Source organism: Parathielavia appendiculata (assembly GCF_033297405.1).
Source record: "Parathielavia appendiculata strain CBS 731.68 unplaced genomic scaffold N657scaffold_31, whole genome shotgun sequence".
Classification (NCBI taxonomy): domain Eukaryota; kingdom Fungi; phylum Ascomycota; class Sordariomycetes; order Sordariales; family Chaetomiaceae; genus Parathielavia; species Parathielavia appendiculata.
The window spans coordinates 27,023-44,694 of record NW_026944250.1 but is presented as its reverse complement, the minus strand read 5'-3'; the positions used below and the strand labels follow the sequence as shown (position 1 = coordinate 44,694).

The 17,672-nt window shown below is 56.0% G+C and overlaps 8 protein-coding genes across 8 annotated transcripts; 5 read left to right on the top strand and 3 right to left on the bottom strand.

Moving 5' to 3' along the window:
* Positions 1-251: 251 nt before the first annotated feature.
* N657DRAFT_318464 (uncharacterized protein) lies at positions 252-2,982 on the top strand. Its single transcript, XM_062786778.1, has 7 exons — positions 252-288; positions 345-615; positions 664-789; positions 848-931; positions 990-1,510; positions 1,573-2,040; positions 2,096-2,982. Exons 2-7 carry the CDS (start codon positions 355-357, stop codon positions 2,595-2,597), a joined length of 1,962 nt encoding a protein of 653 aa, XP_062642878.1. The 5' UTR covers positions 252-288; positions 345-354; the 3' UTR covers positions 2,598-2,982.
* N657DRAFT_650524 (uncharacterized protein) lies at positions 2,891-4,120 on the top strand. Its single transcript, XM_062793960.1, has one exon. It carries the CDS (start codon positions 3,216-3,218, stop codon positions 3,843-3,845), a length of 630 nt encoding a protein of 209 aa, XP_062642877.1. The 5' UTR covers positions 2,891-3,215; the 3' UTR covers positions 3,846-4,120.
* Positions 4,121-4,324: 204 nt separating this feature from the next.
* N657DRAFT_659194 (VID27-domain-containing protein) lies at positions 4,325-6,918 on the bottom strand (the record flags this gene model as incomplete). Its single annotated transcript, XM_062794962.1, has 2 exons — positions 4,325-6,732; positions 6,900-6,918. The coding sequence occupies 2 exons, from the start codon at positions 6,916-6,918 to the stop codon at positions 4,325-4,327; spliced, it is 2,427 nt and encodes an 808-aa protein (XP_062642876.1).
* Positions 6,919-7,438: 520 nt separating this feature from the next.
* On the bottom strand, positions 7,439-9,349 carry N657DRAFT_659193 (uncharacterized protein; the record flags this gene model as incomplete). Its single annotated transcript, XM_062794961.1, has 8 exons — positions 7,439-7,498; positions 7,528-7,681; positions 7,739-8,097; positions 8,136-8,219; positions 8,267-8,359; positions 8,406-8,625; positions 8,696-8,884; positions 9,294-9,349. The coding sequence occupies 8 exons, from the start codon at positions 9,347-9,349 to the stop codon at positions 7,439-7,441; spliced, it is 1,215 nt and encodes a 404-aa protein (XP_062642875.1).
* A 434-nt stretch (positions 9,350-9,783) lies between these two features.
* Positions 9,784-11,684, top strand: N657DRAFT_582402 (T-complex protein 1 zeta subunit; the record flags this gene model as incomplete). Its single annotated transcript, XM_062789608.1, has 5 exons — positions 9,784-9,825; positions 9,884-9,978; positions 10,087-10,345; positions 10,393-11,392; positions 11,446-11,684. The coding sequence occupies 5 exons, from the start codon at positions 9,784-9,786 to the stop codon at positions 11,682-11,684; spliced, it is 1,635 nt and encodes a 544-aa protein (XP_062642874.1).
* A 255-nt stretch (positions 11,685-11,939) lies between these two features.
* On the top strand, positions 11,940-13,282 carry N657DRAFT_582317 (uncharacterized protein; the record flags this gene model as incomplete). The annotated part of the gene is made up of 2 exons (XM_062789604.1): positions 11,940-12,045; positions 12,126-13,282. The coding sequence occupies 2 exons, from the start codon at positions 11,940-11,942 to the stop codon at positions 13,280-13,282; spliced, it is 1,263 nt and encodes a 420-aa protein (XP_062642873.1).
* Positions 13,283-13,323: 41 nt separating this feature from the next.
* Positions 13,324-14,572, bottom strand: N657DRAFT_650517 (ARM repeat-containing protein). The gene is made up of 2 exons (XM_062793959.1): positions 14,362-14,572; positions 13,324-14,156 (listed from the first exon to the last, which is right to left on the bottom strand). The coding sequence occupies exons 1-2, from the start codon at positions 14,523-14,525 to the stop codon at positions 13,604-13,606; spliced, it is 717 nt and encodes a 238-aa protein (XP_062642872.1). The 5' UTR covers positions 14,526-14,572; the 3' UTR covers positions 13,324-13,603.
* A 402-nt stretch (positions 14,573-14,974) lies between these two features.
* N657DRAFT_637515 (DNA ligase I) lies at positions 14,975-17,656 on the top strand (the record flags this gene model as incomplete). Its single annotated transcript, XM_062791514.1, has 2 exons — positions 14,975-15,985; positions 16,037-17,656. The coding sequence occupies 2 exons, from the start codon at positions 14,975-14,977 to the stop codon at positions 17,654-17,656; spliced, it is 2,631 nt and encodes an 876-aa protein (XP_062642871.1).
* Between the last annotated feature and the right edge of the window lie 16 nt (positions 17,657-17,672).

Genomic DNA, 17,672 nt, shown 5'->3' with positions numbered 1-17,672 from the left:
ATCGACTGCCACTGTCTTCTCCTCTTTATCGTCGACGATGGACTGGGCGTTTTTTTTCACGTACACAATTCAGATTATTGCGGGGACTCAGATTCAGGAGCGGGAGGAGGAGCGGTTGCACTGGCTCGCCTTGTGTAAGGGAGTCACAGAACGTCATTGTACAAACCGCCGTCTTTGACGTCATGATATCGAAGCGAGGCCAACGTACAAGACTCACTCTTACCAAGTTTTAAATTGAAACTTGCCATAACACTCATCAGAGCCATTCGACAAAGCTTTTCGATTGAAGTACGCTCGGGCCTGAATTTGCCGTACCAGACATTCCACCTGACCGGCCGCTGCAGACCTTGCACCATGGCTGCCCCTGAAGGAGTCGTATTGAGAGACCTGGGCACCGAACCTGAGCCGAAGAAAAACACCGACGACGGTGTCCTGTCAGACAACATCACAGAGAAGCCCACCGAATCGCATGCACACGCGGTTGAAGCGCCAGTTGTCGAGGGTGGCAACCTGGTCGACGATGGCTGGAACAAAGATGACCCAAGCGACATCCAACGTCTTGTAGATGGACTCAGCAATGAAGATTTCTGGTGTCTCGTGAGGCGCTTCAATAAGGTACGCGGACACTCTTTGTGCCGATTCAATTTGTTGACCAGTACGCAGCAAGTGTTTTACATCAAGGAAACCAACAAGATTCCACCCAGCGGCTTGGACTTGAACTTGGCCGATGATGCTGAATTTTCCGCCAATAAGTTCAGGTCCCAGATCGAGAGGCTGTACATGGGACCGGTAAGCTGCTAAGGTCCGTTGTGGTCTACGATTGGGGTAGTTTCTAATCCAATCTCAGCTCCTTGGGATTCTGGCTGGTGTGAAGCACATCGCAAGACTACGGTCCTGGATTGAACCCCGGAGGACAGGGGCATTTTGTGCTGTAAGCACGCCTTTGACGGTTCCCGTATTTCTACATTGTTGTCGCTAAGTCTTCCCAGGTGTACTTCGTGGCATGGTGCTTCAACACCCTCCTCGCAGTCTTTATCACCACCGCGATGACACTATGCATTTCGCCGAAAGCACGGAACCTGCTGTTTCCTCCTGCCCCGATGGCATTAACAGATATGGCAACTGGCGGTTTGACAAAGCCTCGCGCCGGCGTCCTCGGCGCAACGGACGCGGTGACGGGCGCGCCGGAGAATGTCAAAGGGGAATCGGTCGAGAACGAAGCCAGCAACTTCGTGACGTCTCTCGTAGGAATTGCCGTCAACACACTGACGGCGCAAGACCCAAAGGCCGAACCGGAGAATGAAAAGGGGGAGAGCCACCCTACCGATAGCATGCCGCAGCCCAATGAGGCGACGACACTGTTTGCTGTGGCCAAGGACAAAGCTGCTGGTATCAGCGAGCCCTCGCATGACAAGACGAAGTACCCCATGGAGACCATCATGTGGTCCAAAATGCTGCCCTTGATGCGGCTTGTGCATTTCATTTCGGACAATTGGGAGCGAATCGCAAAGTATGTTCCTGATCAGCATCTTCGTAGATGGCATGAACAGTCTACTAACAGGGTTTACGCAGTGTATTGGACCCAACGCCCCCTTTTCCTCGGGAAACGCACAGAGTCCGCCTGGCTGGCCTTCTTTCTCCCATGCTTGCGGTGTCCCTGTTGTTCTCGGGAGCTAAAATCATCAAAGCCACAACCTTCATTTTCGGAGTCATCTTCTTCGGCGACCCACTGATTCGACGTACCGTAGGATGGCTCGACCGCTGGCATCCGGGATGGACCCAATTACTGCGTCTTGAGGCCCATCTCCTACGTGGCGTCCCGAACGATGCCCAGCTCGCCATCACGCTCCTTCGCCTCGGCGAAGCACATGGAGCCCCTTTCCCGCCGGCTCCCAGCACCGACAAAAGCCCTCCCCAGGAGCCATTGGAGTTCACTCCTGAGGATATGGACGCGGCCGGCGACGACGCGCCACTCGGTGCCACTCAGGACGAGATCGACCAGGCAAAGGCGGCAGACCCGGACAGGCTCGAGCAGGCTGGGTAGGTTTATAATGGATACCAAAATTAGATATCGTTACTAACGAGGCTTAACCAGGGGGCCCGACTCGGAGATCAAAGACACGGGTGGACCCAAGACGAGCCGATTTCTTGCATTCGTCAAGGGCAGCGCAAAGCTGGGCGTCAAGGCGGCATTGCAGGCCGACAAGCTGCGTGCCAAAGCCGGACGCGAGAGCGCCAAAAACCGTCTGGGAGCTGTGCCGCCCGAGGGCGCGAGCAACCAGAAGGAAGGACCGACAGAGTTCAGCGCTCATTGGGACGGCAAGCCGGGACATGTTCGCATCAGTCCCGGCGGGTTTGTTTCATTCGATGACGACTGGAGTATCCGCGCGGCAGACATTACGGAGCTGAAGAAACATAGTGGAATAGGAGTCAAGTCTAAACTAGCTATAGGCTGGGCCATGGACCGCGATGTCGCCGATGGTGTTGAGATCAAGGATCGCAACGGGAACACCTATGTTCTGTCGGCTGTGCCGTTGAGGGATCAGCTCTTCAATAGGCTTTGTGCCATGGGCGGGCAGAAATGGGAAGTGTGGTAATGGTACCAGGAGAGGTTGGTGCATGGCATGGAATAACTAAAACTCGTGAGAACTCGAGAAGCCGTGGGCTTGCCTTCCGGCGCTGTGTCTCTTGCACAATGAGTGCCACTTGGTTTGTGGTGGCCTTGCCTTACGTCTCTTTGTTATACCTGACTACTTCGCTTGGTTTGACGTACTTTCTATTATCTGTTTCCCTGCTGGAAGCGTGAAACTGGGCTTGTAGAATTTAGCGTTCAGTGGTGTGGCGAGTCCGGTTGCGTCACCCCACCATCTCAAAGGAGGCCATGTAAGTCGTCAAAAGATTGCTCCGACCATCCCGTGACGGCGATCCTCAGAGGTCCTTTGACGAGGATAGACGAGCTATATCCGAGACTCCAACGGAAAGGCAGCTCACTCGTCCGGACTGCTTCACACGGGGAAGACAAAGACCGAGATGACGTTGCATGATATCATTCCCCAGCCGACGCATCCCCAAACCATGCGATGCCCTCCCCTCACCATATATCTACATCAATCCTCGCTGCCGCCGGTCTTGGCACCGTGAACCCCTTCCCTCATCACCACTCTGACATCTGAACACAATCGAATCAAACCTAGCTCTGAAGCAGATAATAACAAATGTACAACCCCAACGAACGCGGCATCCGCAACCCCAACGCCCAAGCCACGGTCGGCGCCACAGCCACTGGCCAAGGCGGGCTGACCTACGGCCAATCCGCCGCCTCGGGCCCAGCTCCGACAACAGCAGGCCATCACCGACACGACATCCTCAACAAACTGGACCCGCGCGTCGACAGCACTCACGACCGCCAGCCCATGTCCCAAACCGCCTCCTCGGTCCCCCAAGGCACCTACGGTCCGCACTCGTCTCGCATCGCCAACGCCCTCGACCCGCGAGTCGACTCTGACCTCGACAGCACCCGCGCTGCAGGCCATGGCGCCGGAGGTGGACTCGCGGGACCCGCTCATCCCGCACCACGTGCAGCCATGCACGGCGCTGTCGGCAGTGGCGGTGGCGCGGCCGAGGGGACATACGGTCTACACTCGACCCGCATGGGCAACGCTTTAGATCCCCGCGTTGACTCGGACGGGGACCGGCACGTCGGGCCAGGCGCGACACACGCGCCCGGTGGTGCGTTCGGCGGCGGCGGTGACAGTTCGACGACGGCCGCTGCTGGCGCGGGGCCGTGGAAGTCGAATACGCTGAATAAGCTTGACCCGAGGGTCGATAGTACGACGGGAGCTTGAAAGGGCGGTTCTGGCAGCAGGGGGATGTATTAAGGGGGTTGAAGGTGATCAAAAGGAACGAAATTGTAGGCAGATTGAGAACGGGAAGAAGGATTGGAGGGAATGAATGATACCAAGTTGTTATTTCCTTGGGTTGGATGACTTTGGATTTGTCATAGGACTTGTTTGCCATGTTCGCGGTTTCTTTCCTGTCAAAAGAAAACGATTGAAACAAATGTAACGTTAGCAGCCTGATGATTGATTGAGAACGAATCCAAATATCTTCCGGGCATAACAAAGTACATGTACGTGGCGAGGAAACAGTGAAGCAGATCACCGGCTGCAGAACTTCAGAGGTATCGACCTAGCTACCTAACCAGCCATCCCAGGGGAATATCAAGGAAAAGTACCGAGAACTCCTGTCCGCGGTGAGAAGAAAGTGTGAGGAACCGCCCACCACCGTCAAGCGACTCCAAGGAAAGCCGACCCAATGACAACATTCAAAACGCCTCCTTGACAACATCATCCTTGCCCAGCTTGTACCTCCCACTTCCTGGTGTACCAATCCGCCCCGAGCCCCTGCGCCCGGCAATGCCAAAATCACCAGCAATGCTCTCCCGCGTCGGCCGCTTCAGACGCGTATGGTTGATCATGTTGACCTCATGAGGCAGCGCCACAATGACATTCTTGTCGGTGCCAAACTTGAAATCATCCGCCTTAACATCATCCGTGTACCGCTTGATCAGGTATGGCGCCTTCCGCCCGTTCAGAACCTTCTTAAGGCTCCACTCGATGATGTACGGGCCCGTGGCTGTGATGATGCTGGTCTCCGAGGCCCCCTCACCCGTGTTGAACTTGGCGGGTGTGAAGCTGACACCCTTGCCAGTCTCGTAGGCGAACTGGGCGACGTGTTCAGGTGCGAGGGCGAGGCGGCGCGGTTGCGGCTTCGCGTCGGCGGCAAAGGACCTCTCGAAGCCCAGCTTGCCCTCGTTCTTGCCTGACTTCTGCAGCGCGTCAATGAGGAGGAGGTATGTCCGGCACGTGGCAAGTACCCAGCGGCCGTCGGCAGAGACGTCAAGCCCGATGATCGGCTCGCCGAGAGCGGGAATGTGTGTCTTGGCGTTCACACCTAGGCGGTCAAAGAGCCGAACATCACCCTTGTTGGAAGCCACCGCGATGTATCCCTTCTCGGTGGTCGCAACTGCCGAGAAGTCGTTCTTGCTCACGTATTGCTTGAGCTGGGCATCAACAAGCTTGCTGCCAGACAGACGAGGATCCACGCGGTAGAGGGCATTCCGGCTGATGCCGAGGAACGTTGGCTCGTGCGTCATCTGAGCGAACTTGTTCTCCGGCGCAAAGGTGACGACCGGGATGTCTTCGTGTACCGTCCATTCGTCGACAACCTTGCCGTACTCGAGATCCATGCGGTACAGCTTGTTCGGATCCGAGTCCTTTTGCAAGATGAGATTCCGGTCTTCGTTGTGGAGCATGACCTTCTTGGGAGAGAACAGCTCGCCCTTTGGAGTCTCAACCTTGGAAATGTTGGTGCTAAACTCGAGGTGGTTGTTGGGGGTGTGTTTAAACACGCCGATCTTGGAACCGCGGACCACAAACGACCGGTCGTGCTTGTAGCCAACCGCAAGCTGCTTGTTGACTTCGCCGTCTTTGGGCTTGGACTCGACGTCATCCGCTTCCTCGTCGCTGTCGTAGTGCTCGCTCCGAGCTCGATCATCCTCCGCTTCCTCCTCCTCAACTTGCTCCTCCTCTTCCTCCGGTTGCTCGGAATCCTCCATTGTCAGGTCGTTGAAAGCATCCGCAACATAATCGCGCTCCTTGTCCTTGATCTTGGACCACTTCATCTCGTTCAACTGCTCCCAGAGGGCTTGGAGCAGGCCCTCCTGGAACCGCTCGAGGGTGGCCTGGTCCTTGAACCGGAGAAGCCATGAGTAAGCGGAGCCGTCTTCGCGGAATTGGTTGAAGATGAACGACAAGAACTCAAAGTTGAATACCGGGTTGATGTCGGCAACGACGGGAATGCCCAGCCAGTCTCGGTCCGAGCTCTTAACTTGAAGCCAGTATTGCCAGTCGCCCGTTTCGGACACGGTCGCAGTCACGGACGAATCTTGGAGAACGAAGGCTCCTGAGGGAAAATCGAAGAAGTGGAGCTCGGCCACCTCTGCCGCCAAGATCTCGCGCGCCTCAGGATGGCCTGACACTGCCGGAGGCTTCATGTCCCGATCCTTGCCCTTCTTCGTCGGTGTGACTTCCGTCTCCCGTTTAACGGCCGTATTGGCGGAAGGCCTGCTGAGAACCATGGAGTCGATGGAATCCCGTGACTTCACGATCGTCGGGCTGTGCAGCGGACTGGCCTGCGGGATAGGTTGCTCGTCGAACTCGAATTGTTGAAGATCCTCTTCCGTTGCTGTCGTGTGCGGTTTTCGGTACTTGCGCTCGTACTGGCACTGCCGCGCGACGCGCTCGAATTTCTCAACCTCTGAAGAAGAGACGGCGACGTCGCAGACAAACTCGTAGACGTCACCAGCGTCGCCGCTCAAGTCGCGCCAAGCCAGAACCGTTTCGCTTCCTTCGCGGTTCTTAACTCGGAAGTGGAGCGCTTCGTCCAGCAGAAAGGTCTTCTCGTCGCGCTCCCCAGCCAGAATATCGGCGTCAGCCTCGGCGTCTTCACCCTCCTCTTCAGCAAGTAGCTCGGCTTCGCCCTCCTCGTAGACTCGCTGGACGACAAGCTGGTACTGGAAGTCCTGCGCAGTGCGCCGAATGCGCGTGGATGCGTCTTTGAAGATGAGCTCGGAGTAACCTTTCGGCGAAAGCGGTCGGACTAGGTACAGCTGGCCTTGGGGCAGCTCTATTATCGACTCCTGGTTGTTGGAGCCAAAAAGAAGCTTGCCAACTAGAGGACTGAGTTAGTGACAAGTAATATAGAAAACCATCAAAGAAAGATGTCAGTGCATCCTCGCAGTTGCCTTGAACTTGACGACAAAGCCAAAGCCTGAAATCATCGAAGGCGAAGGAGGGGCTTGTTGCCAGGGCCGACCAAGCAAGCGGGGCAGAGCTTACCATTTCTGAGCACAAACATGGTGCTGAATTGTTTGGGAAAGATGTCTCTTAGCTGCTGAAATTGGCAGTGGAAAGCCGCGATGATCCAGTGTGAAAGGAAGAAAGAAAGAAATGATGGACGAGGGAAGAAGGAAGCTGCCTGTGCGACTGAGATCTTCCCTGGCTCTCCGACACCGCGCACGCAGGCAGAATCTTGGCTTTGTGACCGTGAGAGACCTGTGGTGCGTCATAACATGCCACCACAAAAAGACGTCGGGGATTTGGAGGGAATGCTGTGGCGGTGCCGGCAGCTGAGTCGCCACAATTTTGAAACTCAGCGCCACAACCAGGGAGATGTGGGTACAGTCACAAGTGTTCTTGCTCCGTCACTCTGCGCTGTATTGTTTCCTGGGTTCATCCATAGTAACGCATTGCTTGTTCGTAACTCATTCCTTGCTAATAACCATTCCCTTGTTCATATAATTTTCGCCCAGACGAAGCAGCGCTGTCGTGTTTCTTTAAATTGATGCCGCTTCGCTCGTTATCCAATTCAGCAGCGTCTAGGCCGTCATGTCATCAACGATGCGCCGCGCCACGTTCTTGCCCATCAGGGCGTTGGTCTCCATGCATAAGAGCAAGAGCTCTCCACCGACATGTAGTAGACCCTCGAGCCGACAATGGGGTCCTGGAAAGTCGTTCGCGGAGAGGTCTTGGGGTACGCGTAGAAAACTTGTGGCGCATACCACGAGATGGGGCTGTTGGCCCCAGTGAAAGTCGAGGGGACCGTGGCTCCCAACAAGCGACTGCAGAGACACTGGGGTTAGTGGGACGGATCGGGCAGTTTACTTTGAATGGTAGACTCACGTTGGCTCTGCGGGTTGGCAGCGCTTTTAATGGCCATCATGCTGAAAAAGCCCGCCTTGCCTGCTCCATCGACACCTGAAGTCGGCGTATCGCTCCGGGCGAGAGTGGTGAGGATCGTGAGGGGTGCCTGGGCTGAATTGGGCAGATCAAAAAAACCCGGATTGAAGCGATTTGACGAGGTAAAGGTGGTGACGTGGAGCTGCACGTAAGGTACTTGCGCAATGGAAGTCTGGAGAGACCCCTCGCCAGCTGAGATGCCACTAAACTGATACGGGTTGGCGATGATGACATTGTCAAACGCGGCCGGGTGGCTACCGGATGTTGTTTGAACGGTGTATTGAGAGCCGCTTGGCGTCTTCCCAATTTCACTGACCGCTGTGTTGAGAAGAGAACGGCACCCGGCCTCTGAACCATCTCGTGGAATATTTGCCAGTTGCCACTCTGGACGGACAGCGCGCCTTGACCGGCCAAGGAAAGCTGAGACGTTAGATTTGGTGGACAAATTGAAATTACGGACAACCTACGATGGCGGTAAGCCCGTGTATCCGGGCGAATTTAGAGGCATAGTTGACACGTGTGGCGGATTGGATCATGTCATGGGCAAAACGGTTACCAACCTCTCTAGTTAGAAAGAAGTGTCGGCATTCGAGTTGGAGGACTTACGCCACTGTCTCTCAAGAACTGTTCGCCAGTGACACCCGTCACGTTATCAAAAAGGTCAAGTTCTTGTACCCGTTGGGTGAGCGACTCGAAGGGCAAGAACTGTGGCTCGTAGAGGCGAAGGAACTTGGTGAAGGTGGCATTCACCAAGTCCTGAGCTCGCTGCGGCGACGTTAGGCCGTACTCCAAAATCACCTTCAGGTTATTCCACAACGCTGGCGCGCTCCGGTCGATGGTGAAGACGAAGCATTCACCGTCCCAGATGCCCACGACGGGGTCCGCACCAGAGTCACCAAAGCTTCGGCGAGAATCCGAACTCGGTCATGGATTCATAGGGTATGTAATTGGCGAGGACGAAAATGCTTGCGCCCTGCTCGACACGATGGGCTGGGTCATTGAATGGGTTGATGGTCAGCGTGCGGCCGCCGATGCGGGCTGTCTTCTCGAAGAGGTTGATATTGACATAGACCTCAGCTTTGATGCTGCATATTTTGCAGAAAGTTAACTGCAGAGGCTCCTGCTGGGCCGGCTTATGCGCACAAGTTAGCGGGTGCCCTGGAAGCCAGTCTGTAGCGAAGTGGATGATCGAGGATTGAGAATAGGAAGGGTGCAAACCAATAATAGCAACCTGAGGATTAGCTGTTTGGGCAGTCACGAGGCTCAGAAGGGCGGCCGAGACGGCCACAAAATCGATCGTGAAACCTCATAACGACGACGGCGAGGGTAGCGTTGAAGTTGCAAGGCGATCGGGTCAAGCTTGGAAGTCCTAGCCAGGGAGCCCGGGATGGTCGTTGGAACATTCCTCTCCTCTGAGGGAGCTGATTCTGACGGGGGCTTATCTTCATCTCGACGGTATGAGCATCGTTTCTGACCTCCAGCAGAAACACTAACACCAAGCATTGACGCTGAGGCTTCGGGCAGAATGTCTGAAGTTGAGACAATGACATATCTAGAATGGAGTGCACGAATGGGCTCGGGAAGGCCGTCAACAGATGAGTGCGTCAATAGCGGTGGATAGGGAACCAGCTCCATGTGAGACTTAGCTAGATCCATGTAGGTGTTCCTTCCAGGAACCAATATATCGTCCACGTTGTACATACTGCTTGCTGCCTTCGCCGTACCTGGTCTGGCGTTTTCACACTGGGCGGCCGGACCATTGGACTGAATGTTGTGGAACCAAAACCCAGGTGAGGCGGCTTGGTCCGAGCTCCCACTGCCTGACCCCGCTTTCGCTTCAAGGCCCTCAACCATCCTGCATGCTTGGCGCTTTTTGGAGCTGGCAAGCCGAAAAAGTTCGGATCCAGAAACTCCAGCCTAACCGACCTCAGCATACTCTCCGCCCACACACTCAGACTTGTTCCCTTCCCGAGTCAATACCATCATGTCCGCTGCACAGCTTCTGAACCCGAAAGCCGAGTCGAGGGTACGCCAAGTCCATATTCGGGCTCGCCGGCTTGGATGCTAACTGTATGTGTTGACAGAGGCGGGGTGAAGCCCTGCGAGTCAACATCAGCGCCGGCGAAGGCCTCCAAGATGTCCTCAAATCGAACCTGGGTCCGTTGGGAACGGTTAAGATGTATGCTATTGGTGGTTTTGGTGAATGCTGCTCCTGGCTAACGGAGGACGCAGGCTCGTTGACGGTGCTGGCCAGGTGCGAAACAACGGGACATGGCCACAGACGGAGGCTTGCTGACGACTCGCGGCAGATCAAACTGACAAAGGATGGGAACGTACTACTCCGGGAAATGCAAATACAGAACCCGACTGCCGTCATGATCGCAAGGGCGGCCACGGCTCAGGACGATATCTGTGGCGATGGCACGACATCGGTCGTATTGCTGGTTGGTGAGCTGCTGAAGCAGGCGGATCGCTACATCCAGGAGGGCCTACACCCGCGTATCATCACGGATGGGTTTGAGATTGCAAAGAACGAGGCGCTCAAGGTTGGTTGACTTCCTAGGGAAGTGCGAGTGTCTACTGACTTTCGCAGTTCCTCGACCAGTTCAAGCTTCCCCGCGACGTCGACCGTGAACTCCTCCTTTCCGTCGCCAGGACTTCACTCGCTACGAAGCTGAGCGCGAGTCTCGCTCAGACCCTTACACCTTCCATTGTCGACGCGGTTCTGGCCATCTACCAAGCCCCGGCGAAGCCTGACCTGCACATGATCGAGATTATGAAGATGCAGCACCGAACTGCTTCAGACACACAGCTCATTCGTGGTCTTGCCCTCGACCACGGTGCGCGACACCCCGACATGCCCAAGCGCGTCGAGAACGCCTACATCCTGACATTGAACGTCAGTTTGGAGTATGAGAAATCCGAGATCAATTCCGGCTTCTTCTACTCCAGCGCCGAGCAGAGGGATAAACTGGTCGAGAGCGAGCGTCGCTTTGTCGACGCCAAGCTGAAGAAGATTGTCGAGCTGAAGAAACAAGTCTGCGGCAGCGACAACAAGAAGAACTTTGTCATCATCAACCAAAAAGGCATCGACCCCTTGTCTCTGGATGTTCTCGCCAAGAACGGAATCCTGGCGCTCAGGAGAGCCAAGAGGAGGAACATGGAGAGGCTGCAGCTTGTTTGCGGCGGTGTTGCGCAAAACAGCGTGGACGACCTGACCCCGGACATCCTCGGCTGGGCTGGTCTCGTCTACGAGCAGCAGCTCGGCGAGGAGAAGTACACATTTGTTGAGGATGTCAAGGAGCCCAAGTCGGTGACCCTCCTCATCAAGGGTCCCAACCAGCACACCATTACACAGGTCACGGACGCCGTCCGCGACGGGCTCCGTAGCGTTTACAACATGATTGTCGACAAGAGCGTGGTCCCCGGCGCGGGCGCCTTCCAGGTCGCCTGCGCTGCCCACCTGAAGAGCGATGCCTTTGCCAAGACGGTGAAGGGCAAGGCCAAGTGGGGTGTCGAGGCATTTGCGGATGCTCTCCTCGTCATTCCCAAGACGCTTGCGGCCAACGCCGGTCTTGATATTCAGGATGCCAGTAAGTTTAGTGCTCGCTGGCCGGTCCTCTCAATTTTAACGCTTATTTTCTAGTTGCTACGCTTCAATTCGAGCACCGCGATGGTAATGTGGTGGGACTTGACTTGGCAACAGGCGAGCCCATGGACCCCACGTTGGAGGGTGTATACGACTCCTTCCGGGTCCTGAGAAATTGCATTGCCTCTAGCACTGGTATCGCCTCCAACCTCCTTCTCTGCGACGAGTTGTTGAAAGCACGGCAGATGGGACGGCAAGGCGGGCCTGGTCCCGGCATGGATGGTCCGGAGGAGTAAACTGCATTCCGTCTATGTCTATAAGATACCTACTTTGACATACTGCATGGCAATAGACGTAATGTGGCTAGCCTCAGCTTCTCTTCTTCATTCCTTGCGGTGAGGTTGTGCTCTGGGTTCGCCCCTTATCGGTGGCCAAGATTGAATGGCGGGGCAACAGAATGAATTTACCCCGCCAAAATTTCGTCTCGCAAACTGCTGACCGGAACCTTCCAGTCTTTTGACCGGAGGGCAAACGCTGCTGTAGCTGACACCATGGCGCCGTATGATAGCGACTCTTCGGGTGCCGAGGACGAAGAGTTCACAGAAACCAATGTGCTACTTGGCTACGCCTCGGCCGATGCCAATGGGGAAGAAATCAGTCGACTGGGAGGTCGCCCAGTATGTGTCTCTGCGTCCTTCACTGAGTCTGCTGCAGCGCCAAATAGATGCTGATGGGAGCCCAGGACTGGTTAGACCCAAGCACTCCACCATCGGCTGCCCTTGCCAGATGTAAGGTCTGCAAGGACATGATGGTGCTGCTGCTGCAGCTCAACGCCGAGCTTCCAGATCGCTTCCCAAGCCACGAGCGGAGGTTGTACATTCTCACTTGCAAGAGCAAGAACTGCCGCAGGAAAGAGGGGAGCATACGTGCCATCCGGGGAGTACGGGTGTCAGCCGAGACTTCGACCACCACCGCGCCGAAAGACAGCCAAACCAAGGAGTCGGCTCCCCCGAATGTCGCATCTCAAGGCCTGGGCGAAGCTCTCTTTGGCGTCAAGCCCGCCACAGCTTCCGGAACTGCTCCTCGCGCCAACCCTTTCGCGACCTCATCCACACCCTCCACCAACCCCTTTGCCTCAAAACCTCCCTCCCCTGCAGCGAACCCCTTCGCCCAGCAGACCAACCCAGCAATGCCGGGCAAGACAGAGGCCCCAAATCTCGATCAGGCAACCAAAGACCTTCCCAAAACTTTCGCCGAAACCCTCTCCATCAACAACCCCCAACCCCCGCACGGCCCGCCCCCGCCTCCGGAGCCCTGGCCGGCAGAATCCGCCCAACCAACCCCCTACCCAATCCGCTGGCTCGCCGACGCAGAGTACGAGACCCTAGACCCCATCTCTCTGCCCCCGGTTACCCAACCCACGACAACGGCAATGGACATCGACTCGGGCGAAGGATCTGGCGGCGGGAAGGAAGACAAGGAGGTGTTTGAGTCGAGCATGGACGCGACGTTCCAAAAGTTTGCCGACCGCGTGGGCCAGAACCCGGAGCAGTGCATCCGGTACGAATTTGGAGGGCAGCCGCTGCTGTACTCCAGAAGTGATGCGGTGGGGAAGATGTTCCATGGCGGAGAGAAGGAGAAGGTTAGTGCTGCCAAGGGGATCCCGAGGTGTGGGAATTGTAGCGCCGGGAGGGTGTTTGAAGTGCAGTTGACGCCGCATGCTATTCAGGAGTTGGAGGCGGAAGAGGATGGGCTGGATGGGATGGACTGGGGGACCATTATTGTTGGGGTGTGCGAGAGGGACTGTCAGGAGAGGGGGGTAAAGACGGGAGAAGCGGGGTATTTGGAGGAGTGGGTTGGGGTGCAGTGGGAGGAGTTGACCATGAAGAGGTAGACAGGCAGAGAATTTATGAGATGGGACATCACTAGACAGATTGGGAGTCTATGAAGCGGAACATCATGTCATGTCGTCGTGTTAGCATCCGCACGTGCAACGAGGCTATCATCTAAACGTAGAAGCCATGGTATTCCAGACAGACACCCCTCTGCAGCCCACCCGCGGCATAAACTGCCGCCGTAACAACCCATAAACGCCAAAGCTGTTGCCGCCAGATGCTAGAAGAAATGGCCACTGCAGATGCGGCCGCTGCAGAGATGTGGCCCGATGTTTCCGTCGTCAAACCTTGAATACTTATTCCAGGACAAAGACAATGGGTTACGCGCTGTCCTCCCACGCCCTCTTAATGACGCGGCCGAACATATCAACCGAAACATCTTCCCTGATCTCGGCCTTCTTGGCTTCGTTATCCGGGTTCTTGGGGATCTGCACGAGGCCGTCCTCACCAACTCTCCAGCCGCACGTTTCTATAACGAACTTCTTGACCTCGTCCTCGCTGTCGAGCCCAAGCCAGCCCTCGAGCACACTCGTCTGCACCTCCCGGTACGCCTGGCTGACCAGGTGGGCGATGCGCAGCCGGATCATCTCCTCGAACCCGGCGATGTCCGTTGTCAGGTCTGCATAGATGTCGTCGCTGTCGAGCGTCACCCAGAAGCGAGCGTACTGCGCGCCCTCGAGCTGGGCGTTAAGCACGCGCAGTTTAGACACCGCCTCGGTGAGGTCGGACGTCGAGTTGGGGCCCGGGTTGGACTGCGAGGGAGAGAGGAGATGCAGGGAGAGGTCGAATTGCGGTGAGGGGAACTGTGTCATGGCTTTGACGAGGATGTTGGTGATTACCTCATCCTTGATTCGGTCGGGGTTGAGCTGGTAGCTTGAGAGGAGGCGGGTTAGCGGCTCGCCGTGGAGGGGATGTGACAGGAAGTACAGCAAGAGGTTCCTCATATCAGGAATACGAGATTTGACCTCATTGACGGCGGGTCAACCCCGCGCGTAGTCAGGTTAATAGGAAACGTTGACGATTGTTCATCATGAAGGAGGGGATACATGTTGAAAGCGATAATGAAATGGCGACTCACAGCTTCAGCAGCGCCCGGTTGGCGTTGCAATCGCAGAACTTCTCCTCACATTGTTGTTGGAGGTAGGCCTCGAGGACGTCAGCTGCCTGCGGGTTATACCGCTCAAGTCCGTTGATTATGTTGCGGATCTGCTCTGGCCGCTCTTGGGGGTCTTCGCCGTTCATGTTGGGCAAATCTGTGTCTGGGTCCGCGGGGTTGCAAGAGGAAAGAAGTTCCCCGGGGTTTTCGCTCGAACCCATCAAACACAAAACCCGAGATGTGATGGGGCTAAGATTTCCGCCGGTTTTTGTGTGCTGCCGGAAACGGTTAGCGTTCAAAGCTAAAAGTGGGCCTATCGTCTCGATTCCAGGTCATGTGTTTGCGCGAGGTTCTCGTGCTGCGGAACACGCCAAGAAGTTCAACAACGTCATCGCCAGGACTCCATCGTAAGGGTCAGTGAACGAGTCCACACCCCAAATGCCGGGGAGTTACCCATTCCCACTGTTATAATCCCATGAATTTGGATTGTACCTCCCGCCTAAACCGTTTAATGGCGATTATCTAAGCCAACGAACTTTCGAGGTGACTAGGGATACCCAAATTCTGATCGCTTCCCGCTCACGGTCACCTTAAGATGTCGAGCCCAGCAAAGAAGCGGAAACTGAACTCTGATACAAAGAAAAAGCCCGCCTCTGCCAGAGGACTAGAGTACTTCTTTGCGAAGCAAAGAGATAATGGCTTTTCCCAAAACACTCCGACAGCTCAAGACGGCACAGCACAGGCAGATCGGTTAGAGCAGCCGTTGACAGACGAGGAGCTTGCGAGGAAGCTCCAAGCTGAGTGGGACGCCGAAGCCAGGGGCTCCGGTCACAGTACCCCAAGCGCGGACCCCAACCGAACTGATGCCAACCCTGCGTCCTCGTTACCACGCCAGTTGTTTGCTGTGGACACACGTTCCGAGTTGCCATCGTCAGAAGTCTCTGCCCAGTCCACGGCAACAAAGTCCAAGAACACCCTAACACTGTCTTCAGATGCGGCGACAGAGGACCAGATGTCAGCATCTATTCCCTTGGATGAAAGCCCACTCACGTTCACTCCGGCCAAGTACATCCCACAACTCCAAGCGTGCTGGGCTGCAGACGGCGGCGATGCTTCTTACGCTCTGCTCACACAATGCTTTGTCTTGGTCAATAGCACCCCGAGTCGCATCAAGATTGTTGACACACTTGTCAACTGCATTCGGCTGTTGGTGGAGGGAGATCCCTCGAGTCTGCTGCCCGCAGTGTGGTTAGCCACGAACGCCATATCGCCCCCGTACATCTCCATGGAGCTCGGTCTTGGAGGGTCTGCCATCTCCAAGGCGCTCAAGCAGGCTTGTGGACTGGACAACCGAGCTCTCAAGGCCCTTTACGACAGGGTTGGCGATCCCGGTGACGTGGCGTTTGAAGCCAAGAAGAAGCAGAGCTTTACCCTGCGCAAGCCGAAGCCCCTAACCATCAAGGGTGTCTTCCAATCGCTCGTCAAGATTGCAAAAGCTCAAGGACAAGGCAGCGGTGACGTGAAGCAGCGGATTGTGGACAGGCTTCTGCAGGATGCTCGCGGAGGCGAGGAGAGTCGCTACATTGTCAGGACCCTGTGCCAGCATGTAAGTCTCACCTGTGCCCTTCCTTACCAGCATTGACGCTAACAAGATTAGCTACGGATTGGCGCTGTCAAGACGACCATGTTGATCGCTTTGTCTCGGGCGTTCTTACTGTCAAAGCCTCCTGGCGCGGAATTTCCGACACGAGACCCACAAGATTTGGCCAAACTGAAGAAGGAGGAGCTTGCAGGGGTCTGGGCGAAGGCAGAAGAGCTCGTCAAAGCCTCCTACGCCCGCCATCCCGACTATAACGACCTGATTCCAGTGTTGCTCGGAATCGGCGTCTCCGAAGAGCTCCTCGTCCGGTGCGGTTTGACTCTGCATATACCCTTGCGACCCATGCTGGGAAGCATCACCCGAGACCTGTCGGATATGCTCACCAAACTGCAAGGCCGCGACTTTGCTTGCGAGTTCAAGTACGATGGACAGCGAGCGCAGGTTCATTGCGACTCCAAGGGAAAAGTCTCGATTTTCTCGAGGCATTTGGAACTCATGACAGACAAGTACCCCGATCTTGTGGCCCTTGTCCCGAAGATTAGGGGTGAAGGGGTCGAGAGTTTCATCATGGAAGGCGAGGTGGTGGCCGTGGACCATGCCACTGGGAAACTGAAGAGTTTCCAGACGCTAACGAACCGGGCGCGGAAGGATGTTGTCATTGGGAGTATTACCATCGACGTCTGCCTATTTGCATTTGACCTCATGTATCTCAATGGCCAGTCTCTTCTCGACCAACCTTTCAGGCGGCGGCGGGACCTGTTGCGATCGTTGTTTGTGGAGATTCCCCACCATTTCACCTGGGTGAAGAGCCTCGATGCCACTTCTCAAGATTCGGAACCGGTCCTCGAATTCTTCAAGTCGGCCATCGACAGCAAGTGCGAGGGGATCATGGTCAAAACGCTCGATAACCTCCCTGACCTCGAGTACCGCGGCGACGAGCCCCAGCAGGAGGACGATGGATCATCAAATAAACCGCCTGCCCGTATCAAGAAGAACTGCAAAGCAACCCAGCCCCATTCCACCGCCACACCCCCTATCAACCCTCCCAGATCCCGCCGCAAACCCCTCCTGGCAACCTATGAACCCGACAAGCGGCTCGACTCGTGGCTCAAAGTCAAAAAGGACTATTCCTCCTCCTTCGACACGCTCGACCTGATCCCGGTCGCTGGCTGGCACGGCCAAGGCCGCAAAGCCAAGTGGTGGTCGCCCATCCTGCTGGCCGTGCGCAACGACGAGACGGGCTGCCTCGAAGCCGTGTGCAAGTGCATGTCCGGGTTCACGGACGCCTTCTACAAGGCGAACAAGGAGTTTTACGACAATGGCGATGAGAGCGGCGAGCGGAGGAACACGCATGCTCAGAAGCCTGGGTTCATCGAGTATTCTGGCGGGGTGCCTGATGTGTGGTTTGAGCCGTGCGAGGTGTGGGAGGTGGCGTTTGCGGATATTACGGTTAGTCCGACCTACACGGCGGCTATTGGGCTGGTCAAGGAGGACAAGGGCCTGAGCTTGCGGTTTCCGAGATTCTTGAAGAAGAGGGAGGATAAGGGGGTGGAGGAGGCGAGCACGAGTGAGTTTCTGGCTGGACTCTTCAGGAAGCAGGAGGCGAAAGCGTCGGCGGCGGGTGAGAGCAGGGTAGAGAGACAGGGGGACGGAGAAGAGGAGTGCATGGAGGACTGATGGATAAACTGATCGC